At 40.7% G+C, this 11,645-nt stretch overlaps 1 protein-coding gene across 1 annotated transcript in view; it reads right to left on the reverse strand.

Moving 5' to 3' along the window:
* The window catches only part of LOC134350209 (cation channel sperm-associated auxiliary subunit epsilon-like), a 132,290-nt gene extending 124,822 nt beyond the window's left edge, over positions 1–7,468 (reverse strand). Inside the window, exons 1-4 of the mRNA XM_063055196.1 lie at positions 7,409–7,468; positions 5,224–5,293; positions 3,842–3,924; positions 387–447 (exon numbers count right to left, since the gene is read on the reverse strand). Of these exons, the coding sequence (XP_062911266.1) occupies positions 387–447; positions 3,842–3,861 (81 nt within the window). The 5' untranslated portion in view covers positions 3,862–3,924; positions 5,224–5,293; positions 7,409–7,468. The remainder of the gene's footprint in view (positions 1–386; positions 448–3,841; positions 3,925–5,223; positions 5,294–7,408) is intronic.
* Positions 7,469–11,645: the final 4,177 nt, after the last annotated feature.

Below are 11,645 nucleotides of genomic sequence, written 5' to 3' on the forward strand. Positions count from 1 at the left end.
GCAGTCAGAATTAGTTTAGTTAGGCATTTAATAAGTATAGCACAATACATGGACAAAAGGACCCATTCCTTTGATGTACTGTTTTATGTTTTATCCCTCCTCCGTACACTCCAACCTGATTCAGGGTCTTGACCCAGAACATCACCCATCCTTCTGCCTCCTCAGCTTATGCCTGACCTGATTAGTTTGGTTTTATTTTGCTCCAAATTACAGCATCTGCAGTCTTTTCCCTCCATAACAAGTGCTGAGTTAGATAACAGGAAAATTGCAGATTGGCTGTGTTTTCATGATTTGCACACAAAAGCATTAAAATTCAACTGTACGTTGATTACAAACATTATTTTGTTGATGCGATTTAATTCCCATTTTTAACCAGAAATACTTACATCCCTCTGAGCAGTATTTAGATAACTGTCAACAAGATCCTCTTCATCATCAGATGTGAGACTGGACAATCAAGCAACAAGATTCATTAGGAACATGCTTTGTTAATTATTGCAAAGTGCTTGAAAAATAACAATAAAGGATATCTTGTAGAAATCTATAAAGTCAATATCGCTAAAGACTCTGGAATTAACTATGAAACCAATTTTGATCTCAGTGGATGCATTCCTGCATGAAAATTGCAATAACTGAAGTGACAGAGGAAAGGGAGATTGGCTCACAAATAGATTAACTCTGCGAAAGGGAGGATAGGCAGGTAATAGACAAGGGACTCGCCCAGACCTATGGTTTGAGATGTGTCTACTTTAATGCGAGGAGTATTATGAATAAGGCGGGTGAGCTGAGAGCGTGGATCAGCACTTGGAACTATGATGTTGTGGCCATTACAGAGACTTGGATGGTATTATTGATTGGCATCTTCCTAGAGTAAGGGGTTTAGATGGGGTGGAGTTTGTTAGGTGTGTTCAGGAAGGTTTCTTGACACAATATGTAGATAAGCCTACAAGGGAATGAAACTGGTCAGGTGTCAGATCTCTCACTGGGACAGCATTTTGGAGATAGTGATCACAATTCTATCTCCTTTACCATAGTATTGGAGAGGGATAGGAACAGACAAGTTAGGGACAACATTTAATTGGAGTAAGGGGAAATATGAGGCTATCAGGCAGGAACTTGAAAGCATAAATTGGAAACAGATGTGCTCAGGGAAATGTACGGAAAAATGTGGCAAATGTTCAGAGGATATTTACGTGGGGTCCTGAGTAGGTACGTTCCAATGAGACATGGAAAGGATGGTAGGGTACAAGATCCATGGTGTACAAAGGCTGTTGTAAATCTAGTCAAGAAGAAAAGAAGAGCTTACGAAAGGTTCAAAAAACTAGATAATGATAGGAATCCTCTAGATTATAAGGCTAGCAGGAAGAAGCTTAAGAATGAAATCAGGAGAAGGCCTTGGAGGACCCAAGGCATTCTACAAGTACATGAAGAGCAAAAGGATAAGACGTGAGAGAATAGGACCAATCAAGTGTGACAGTGGAAAAGTGTGTATGGAACCCAAAGAAATAGCGGAGGTACTGAATGAATACATTGCTTCAGTATTCACTACGGAAGAGGATCTTGGGGGTTATAGGGATGACTTGCAGTGGACTGCAAAGCTTGAGCATGTCGATAGTAAGGAAGAGGATGTGCTGGAAAGCACCAGTTTGGATAAGTCACCAGGATCAGACAGGATGTACCCCAGGCTACTGTGGGAAGCGGGGGAGGAGACTGCTGAGCCTCTAGCAATGATCTTTGCATAATCAATGAGGACAGGAGAGGTTCTGGAGGATTGGAGGGTTGCGGATGTTGTTCCCTTATTCAAGGAAGAGAGTAGGGATAGCCCAGGAAATTATAGGCCAGTGAGTCTTACTTCAGTGGTTGGTAAGTTGATGGAAAGGATCCTGAGAGACAGGATTTATGAACATTTGGAGAGGCGTAATATGATTAGGAATAGTCAGCATGGCTTTGTCAAAGGCAGGTCATGCCTTACGAGACTAATTGAATTTTTTGAGGATGTGACTAAACACATTGACGAAGGTAGATCTGCAGATGTAATGTATTTTAGCAAGGCATTTGATAAGGTACCTCATGCAAGGCTTATTGAGTAAGGAGGCATGGGATCCAAGGGGACATTGTTTTGTCACAGAAGGCAAAGAATGGTTGTAGATGGTTCATGTTCTGCATGGAGGCTGGTGAGCAGTGGTGAGCCTCAGGGATCTGTTCTGGGACCCCTACTCTTTGTGATTTTTATAAATGACCTGGATGAGGAAGTGGAGGGATGAGTTAGTAAATTTGCTGATGACACAAAGGCTGGGGGTGTTGTGGACAGTGTGGAGGGCTGTCAGAGGTTACAACAGGACATTGATAGGATGCAAAACTGGACTGAGAAGTGGCAGATGGCGTTTAACCCAGATAAGTGTGAGGTGGTTCATTTTGGTAGGTCAAATATGATGACAGAATATAGCATTAATGGTAAGACTCTCGGCAGTGTGGAGGATCAGAGGGATCTTGGGGTCTGAGTCCATAGGACACTCAAAGCTGCTACGCAGGTTGACTCTGTGGTTGAGAAGGCATATGGTGCATTGGCCTTCATCAATCATGGGATTCAGTTTAAGAGCCGAGAGGTAACGTTGCAGCTATATAGGACCCTGGTCAGACCCCACTTGGAGTACTGTGCTCAATTTTGGTTGCCTCACTACAAGAAGAACGTGGAATCCATAGAAAGAGTGCTGAGAGGATTTACAATATGTTGCCGGGATTGGGAAGCATGCCTTATGAGAATAGGTTGAGTGAACTCGGCCTTTACTCCTTGGAGCAACGGAGGATGAGAGGTGACCTGATTGAGGTCTACAAGATAATGAGAGGGACTGATCATGTGGATAGTCGGAGGCTTTTCCCAGGGCTGAAAAGGCTCGCACGAGAGGGCATACTTTTAAGGTGCTTGGATATAGGTACAGAGGAGATGTCAGGGGTAAGTTTGTTTGTTTGCTTGTTTTTTTTTAAATATAAAAGCAGAGAGCTGTGAATGCATGGAATGGGCTGCCAGTAGCAGTGGTGGAGGCTGAAACGATAGGGTCTTTTAAGAGACTCCTGGATGGCTACATGGAGCTTAGAAAAAGCCTAGGTAGTTCTAAGGTATGGACATGTTCGACATGTGCTGTAGGTTTTCTATGTTTCTAAAACAAAGATCTTTTTTTTTCCTTTATCTCTCTTTTCTCCCTCTGGCCCTCTCACTATAATTCCTTGTCTGCTCTCCACCTTCCTCTGGGCTGCCCTCCCCCTTTCTTTCTCCCTAGGCTTCCCGTCCCATGATCCTCTCCATTCTCCAGCCTTGTATCCCTTTTGCCAATCAAATTTCCAGCTCTTAGCTCCATCCCTCCGCCTCCTGTCTTCTCCTATCATTTTGGATCTCCCCCTCTCAAATCTCTCACTATCTCTTCTTTCAGTTAGTCCTGAAGGGTCTCAGCCTGAAACGTTGACTGTACCTCTTCCTATAGATGCTGCCTCACCTGCTGCGTTCCATCAGCATTTTGTGTGTGCTGCTTGAATTTCCAGCATTTGCAGATTTCCTCGTGTTTGCATCTTTTTGACATTAGTGGGAGAACGAAACTATTGGGAAAATGACTCTTTTGTTTCATTCAGTTCATACAGAAAAGTATTTAAGAGAATACAAAAACAACTGGGGAATGAGACCCCAGCACACTTAATGTGAACAAGGAAAATGGCACCACTAGTGAGCTTAAAGAAGCCCTGAAAATGAGGCCTCAAGGTGTTTACAGGAGTGCAGCAGATTATCACAGTTCTACTGTACTGTACATTGAGGAATTCAAACAAGTTATTTTGTCCTATTCACAATTACCTTTCAGGCATTTTCACCATGTACCATATAAAATTAAACAAAGCAGCTTCTATATTAAATGTGCGGGGAGCATCTTCTATTGTCTAAGAAGAAAAGGAATAGCGTTAACATACTATAAATTTATTTCTACTATGATAAATAAAGTTACCATTAAAAAAAACTTTAAGAACATTTAAAAAAATACATTCAAATAAAATTACATATTTAATTACAGCAAAAATTGTAAGTTACATCACCCTCAGATACATTTAGATTGTGATATCTTCACAAAGTCTACTTGGCACAAGTCTAGCAAGCAAACTTCAAGCACAACTACAGAAAGCTGGCATTTCATTGCTGGACTCCATTTCAAGATAAATTCAGAATGGCAGCAGCAAGTACATTGAGAAGTTCAGTGCTTCCACATTTATATCCATCAAGAATGTTAGTCTAGATCTCCATGCCAATTATGCACCACTGCTGAAGAATATCAAATTACACAGAGAAAAGCCATTTAAATAGTTAGGTATATTTCATTGTGATTTAATAGAATGCAATGACAAAGGTTGGATGCCTTAGTTCTGTTCCCCTCTCTGTTTTTAAGCTTAAGTTTTTAAACAACAGACATTATGAACTACGAGTGTTTGAAAGGGATGGAAATTACAATAAGGCTAAAATAACTTCCAGGGAGTGATGGCTTTGTGTGTCTGCTGCCATATTCTTCAAGAATATATGTGGTCAAATGCTTCTCTGTTGTCAAAGGCTCATGTCCCTATTTGGTCAAAAAGTAAATATGGAGATATTTTGGTTCTTTACAGGAAAGGGACCAGCTTCTGGGTGTCAGTAGTGGGGGATGGTATTCGATATATCAAGGAAGCGGCCTAGAAGACTAGTATACTTCTGGATTTTTGGGGGGCGGGGTGGACAACTACATTGTGACCTGTCCAAAGCTGCCTTCTATTTTTACTAAGATTACTAAGTATTCTTAACAACAGTTTGCTATATTATGTGAAATATGGAGTGGAATTTTGACCTAAAATTTGTTTCCCCTTAGAATGTAAAAGAGAAAAAATAAATATTAGCTTTATCTATCACATGCACATGGAAACATCAAAATATAATGTGAGATATGTTGTTTGCGAGTGTCACTACTTTTCTGACACCAATATAACTTGCCCACAACTTATTAGCCCTAACCTGCACATCTTTGGAATCTAGGATGAAGCTTGAGGACCTGGAGGAAACCCATGAAGTCATGGGGAGAACACACAAACTTACAGATGGCAGTAGGAATTATAATTATAGTATGGACACTCAGACAGTTGTGGGAAATAAATATGGCATGGAAAATTGAAGGTTATTTTCTTTCATTGATTCCCTTCACTCAGGGGAAAAATACATGCCTGATTAAAAACTCGTGGATAAATTCTGTGTACTCCACGCAAATGACAACTTAATGTAACAGAGCGAGACCTGTAGGAAAATCAAACAGAATCAGAATTAAGATCACTGACACAAGTCATGAAAATTTTTAACTATAAAGTAGTGCAAACAAAAAGCAAATTAAAAAAAAGTGTTCATGGGTTCAATGGCTATTCAGAAGGGGTAGGGGGGTAGAAGCTGTCCCTGAATCACTGTATGCCTCTTCAGGCTTCTCTACCCCTTTCCTGATGGTAACAATGAGAAATAGGCATGTACTGGGTAGTGGGCATCCTTAATGATGGACAGCGCCTTTGACGCACTGCTCTTTGAAGATAAGACCATAAGACATAGGAGAAGAATTAGGCCATTCAGCCCATCAAGTCTGCTCCATCATTCCATCAAGGCTGATTCCAAATCCCACTCAACCCCATACACATGCCATCTTGCCATATCCATTATACTGGGGGATACTACGGGGGCTAGTGCCCGGGATGGAGCTGATTAATTTTACAACTCTCTGCCTGCAACTGACTTTGATCCTATGCAGTAGCCACCACCACCCCCCCCCCCCAAATACCAGACAGTGATTCAGCAAGTTAAAAATGTTATCCACGGTACATCTATAGAAATATGCAAGTATTTTAGGTGACATACCAAATCTTCTCAAACTCCTAATGAAAAATAGCCGCTGTCATGCCTTCTTTAGAGATGCATCGATACATTGGGACCAGGTTGGATCCTCAGAGATATTAACAGAGAGGAACTTGAAACTGCTCACTCTCTCCACCTCTGATCTCTCTATGAGGATTGGCATGTGTTCCCTCGCCTTACCCTTTCTGCTACTGCTAGTAAGTTATTTTAATCCTATTTTTATCTTGTTATTTTAATCTGCATTCCAGGACTGAATTGTTATGGCATTAAATATGCTTTCTGTAGTATTGTCAAGCAGACCTGTTTAGTTGGCATAAGTGTATTACTGGGCTCCACAGCCAACAGAGGTAGCTTATGTTTGTTTCAACATTATTTGACTGAATGAAATCACTGCTACTATTTTATAAATGAAACTCAACTTTATTAATGTTTGTAATGTTTAAACGTTACAGGAGCATCAAAACTAAAACCACAAGGCTACTAAACAGCTTCCTCCCACAGGCAGTCAGACTGCTAAATAGCTGCTCTACCTGACTCTGCTTTGGACACTTTTAACTTGTACTGGACACTTATAACTTGATTTTAACTAACATGTGGCTGTTGTGTTTTACTATTTATTTTTATGTTTATTATTCAGTGTTGCGTTTGTTATGTTATAATTGCACTGCTCCTGGGAAACGCTGTCTCATTCTGCCCTGCAGAGCTGATGTACGGTTAGAATGACAATAAAGTTTTTTGAATCTTGAATTTCTCAGCGCAGCCTCATATGTTCAGTGCATCCCATAATATAGAGGTGGTGGGGGGGCGGGGTGGAGAAAAAACACAGGCCATTTTATTGTTGACTCTTCAATAAGAATTCCAAGTGTGCAACACTTCAGGCACCAAGAGCTGTGCACTCTTGAAACTAAAAATATGCCACCCTAGTCTCCTTTCACAAAAATAGGGCTCAGGAAGCTGCTGGCTACAAGTCTGATAAGGCTAGCTCAAGGTGTTGAGGTGCGAAGGTACACACTGGACTAGACTTTGGTAATGGGGAAGGGAAGACTGAGAATAAGAAGGACTGGTAATGTGTATGGTGGAGAAATCAGAAGCAGAGGAAGTGATCTATGTGCAGTGAGCAAAAAAGTGGACCAGTGTACACCTGTATGTGTGAATAATAACCCTAATATTTACTCGTCATTCATCATTCCAGTTTGACACATCAAGCTTGTCACACACACAAAACACTGAGGCACCTCAGCAAATCTGGCAGCATCTATGATGAGGAATAAATAGTCAACATTTTGTGTCAAGATTAGGTTTTCAAAATTACTCCTAATAGGAATATTTTCTGAAAGATGTGATACAACCCAAAACCCTGGCACACTTCACTTTAGAGACAAAAACATTAACACAAGAATAGCGTCACATAATGAATATTATGGGCAAATGAGCTCATATAAAAAGAGGATGTTATTTTTCACCTCTCTAAAACTCCTTTATCTCTTTTAACCCATGCATTAAATGTAATCTTACGTTGGAAAGCTGACTGTACACGGCTTTGGAACAATCCACTGAAAGAACGAGTCTCCTTCGTATTCCAAATGGAGCTGTAAATTACAATTAGTTGTCATCACATGCTGATTGGCTCAAACACGTCCCTAAATTCTACAATTTCTGTTTAAACAGCAGTTTTATACATCTGTTTTCTCTATTGCTTCTCTGATTTATCTGATATGAAAAATGATGAACTCCTTCCAAGACCTTCTCAATATTTTTAACAATATGCCCAAACCAACCGCTCCCCAATCTCTCTATCAATCTTATATTCTGTACTTGTGTGCTTTTAAGTATATTGAGTTCTTGGTATCAGGTTCCCTTCTATTGCCTTTACTGCTCTATGTTCCAAGTACAAAGTATGATAAAGGAACAGGCTTTTCAGCCCACAATGTTGTGCCAAACCAATTAAATTAGCAATCAAATTGCTAACTAAACTAATGCCTCTACCAGCACCCCAGGCAGCACTTTCCAGACACCATCACAGTGTAAAATATTTGCCCCTCACATTTCCTTTTGAATCTACTCCCTCTCATTTTCAATGCATGTCCTCTGGTATTAGACATTTCAACCTTGGGAAGCTGATACCGTCTGTCAATTATCAGTGGCTCTCCATCTTACAAACCTCTATTACATCTCCCCTCAACCTCCACCACTCCAGAGAAAACAACCAAAGTTTGTTCAACACAAAATACCCTGCAGATGCTGGGGTCAAAGCAACACTCACATGCTATATGAGAAAGTTCGTTCAACTTCTCATATAGCACATGCCCTCTAATCTAGCCAGCATCCTGGTGAACCTCTTTGCAGCCTCAACATCGTTCCTATAATGAGGTGACCAGAACTGTAAGCAATACTACAGATGTGGCCTAATTAGTGTTATCAAAAGTTGCAACATAACCTCCTGATTTTTAAATTCAACGTCTTAACATAATAGAGGCAGGCATGCCATATGCCTTCTTAACCACCCCATGAACCTGTGTAGCCATTTTTTAAAAGCTATGAACTTTAAAAAGTCCCTCTACTCATCAACTCTGTTAAGGGTCTTGCCTCTTTATATTTGACCTACCAAGACTTCACATTTTGTTGTGTTAAACTCCAACTGTTATTTTTCCACCTGTATCTGCAACTGATCTATACATATTGTATTCTTTGCCTGCCGTCTATGCTACCTAAAGCACCAATCTTCGTATCACCTGCAAATTTACTAACTTATCCAGCTAAATTTTCATCTAGTTCACTTATATACATCACTAACAGCAGAGGTTCCAGTTCAGATTGCCGCAGAACACCATTAATCACAGACCTCCAGCTAGAATAAATCACTTTGACCACTATCCTATGTATCTACTAGCAAGCCAATTGTGAATACAAATGGCTAATTTACCATGCATCTTAATCTTCTGGATGAGACTCCCAAAGGTGACCTTGTCAAGCACCTTGGATAACATCCACAGCTCTACCTTCATCAATCACCCTCATCAAACAACAATCAATTTGGTAAGACATGACTTCCAATTTCTCTGCACAAAGCCATTCTGGCTCTCCCTATTTGGGCCATTGTTTTCCCAAATGTTCATGTATCCTATTCCAAGGATTTTTCTCCAGTAACTTCCCTACCACTGACACTCACTGGTCTATAGTTTCCATTATCCAAGTTTTCTTCTAGAATAATAGAACACTTTCTGACATTAAGGAAGGTTCTTCATTTTGGGCAGCTACCCATTTACTTAGTGGAAACATGCTGTACTTGCCCTAAACTTTTACATTCTCCTTCTCATATGACATAGGACTACAGCAGCAGCAAAAATCAACATACAAAGAAAAATGGATACATGGAAAATTAAATATGCATAGAGAGAACAATCCAAAATTTTGTCCTCATCTTTAATGACTAATTGATATTAGATGCTAGATCCTCAAACAAACTATCATTCGTTTTTATTTCAGATTTCAGTACTTTGTTTTGGTGTTTGTTTTTCTTCAAGGATTGACAGCAAATGAAATTGGTTAAGTCAACCTCTGGGAAGCAAAATTACAGATACTGCAAACCAAAGCAAAATAACTGAAAATGCTGAATACACACTCAGATCCCTCTATCTTAAAGCTGTAATTTCCAACATTAGTTAATATGTTTCTTAATTGTTCCTTCTTAATTAATTTTTATTCCATGTTTTCAGATTATACTTAAGAATAGCAAGGGACAAAATTAGTCTTCTTGAAAATTAGGTTGGTCGTCTATTTATGGAGCCAGAGATGGGGGATCTTAAATGGATTTTTTTTTTTCGCATCTATGTTTACTTGGGAGACAGACATAGTCTATACAAGTGAGGCAAAACAGCAGTGAGGTAATGTACTGTATACAGATCACAGAGGAGGTGTTTGCTGCAATGAGTCAAGTTAGGGTTGTTAACTCCCCAGGGTCTGACAATGTGTTCCTTTGGACCTCGAGGGAGACTAGTGCAGAAATTGCAGGGGTTTTAGCAGAGAAGTTTAAATCATCCTTAGCAAAGGGTGAGGTGCCAGTCAATTAGAGGACAGCAAATGTTGTTCTGATGTTTAAGAAAGGCTCTAAGAATAAGCCAAGAAATTGTAGCCTGGTGAGCCTTACATCAATGATGGGTGTTACGTACCCCGTAACTGGGTTGCCAAACCAGCAGAAATGGACCACTTAGTTGGAGTCTGGATTACTGGAACTAAGAAAGTTTTATTAAAGAAATAAGTAACACAGTACTCTAATAGTAAGGATATAAATGCAAACAACAGGAATTCTGCAGATGCTGGAAATTCAAGCAACATACATCAAAGTTGCTGGTGAACGCAGCAGGCCAAGCAGCATCTATAGGAAGAGGCGCAGTCGACGTTTCAGGCCGAGACCCTTCGTCAGGACTAACTGAAGGTTAGCAATGGTAAAACACACATGTACACAGAACTAGGATAATAGGAATCAATCAAGCTCTATCGCAGTCTAGGGGTAAAATGATCAGTCTCAAGTGACGCAGAGTTCAGTTCAGCTTAGTACAGTTTGCAGTAATTGCTGTTGTGCCATTGGAGAGAGCAAATGATGATATGCAAATCGAATTCAGACAGACCTTGATGTTCCTCCGAAGTTAGCTTTCGGCGCGAGCCCTTTCAATGTCTTCTGAGGTCACCGACTGTGACCCCTCCGTTTCAGATACGTTCGTTCTTCCGCGGTGAACCCGGCACCCAGGCAAGGGCGGACACACACACCAGGTTCCCGCCGATCGTACCTTTTCACCCTGTGCGTCTATGGTTGGGCCCGCGACCAGACCTCCAAAACTCCCACCAACTTGTGGGGGGAGGGGGGCACACCGTACTTCCAGGGTCTCGTTATCTCGTGGTGTCTGACTTGCCTTTAGCGAACCTGTTCCTTTTATCCCTCTGCTGGGGTATCGCCTGTCCATCAAACTTCAAACAGTTCAGGTTCAAAGCAACCGGTCTGACAATACTTAGAACTGTGTCTCTTTTCGTTAATCTCTCTCGTCTCTCATTAACATTTCCGAATGCTGCTCCATTGTCTCACTTATCTCTCTCATTAGCATCAATCTTCTGATAACTTGGTCTTTTGTCACATGGGCAAGTTATTGGAAGGTGTTCTAAGTGACTGGATACACTAGTCTATGACTAGTAATGTGGTACAGGGATCAGTGCTGGGTCTGTTGTTGTTAGTCATGCATATTATTGTTCCAGATGATAATGTGGTTAACTGGATCAGCAAAATAGTGAATGACACGAAGATTGGGATGTAGTGGACAACAAGGAAGCCTATCAAAGCCTGCAGTGGAATCCAGACCAGTTGGAAAAATGGGCTGAAAATGGTAGCTGGAATTTAATCCTGACAATGAGGAGTTGCACTTTGGGAAAGCAAAGAAAGGGTAGGGCATACAGCACACAGTGAGCAGTAGAACACTGAGAAGTGAGTTAGAACAGAGGGATCTGGGAATACAGGTCCGTAGTTCATTGAAACTGGTGTCACAGGTAAATGTGATCATGAGAACTGTTGACACATTAGCCACCATAAATCAAAGTATTGAGTACATGAGTTAGGATGTTATGTTGAAGTTCGATAATATGTTGGAGAGGTCTAATTTGGAGCAATGTGTATAGTGCTGGTCACTAACCTTTGGGAAAGATATCAATAAAGTTGAAAGGGTACAGGAAAAAACTTACAAGAATGTTGGCAGGACTTGAGGAC

The sequence above is a fragment of the Mobula hypostoma genome, chromosome 8 (genome assembly GCF_963921235.1).
Source record: "Mobula hypostoma chromosome 8, sMobHyp1.1, whole genome shotgun sequence".
Classification (NCBI taxonomy): Eukaryota; Metazoa; Chordata; class Chondrichthyes; order Myliobatiformes; family Myliobatidae; genus Mobula; species Mobula hypostoma.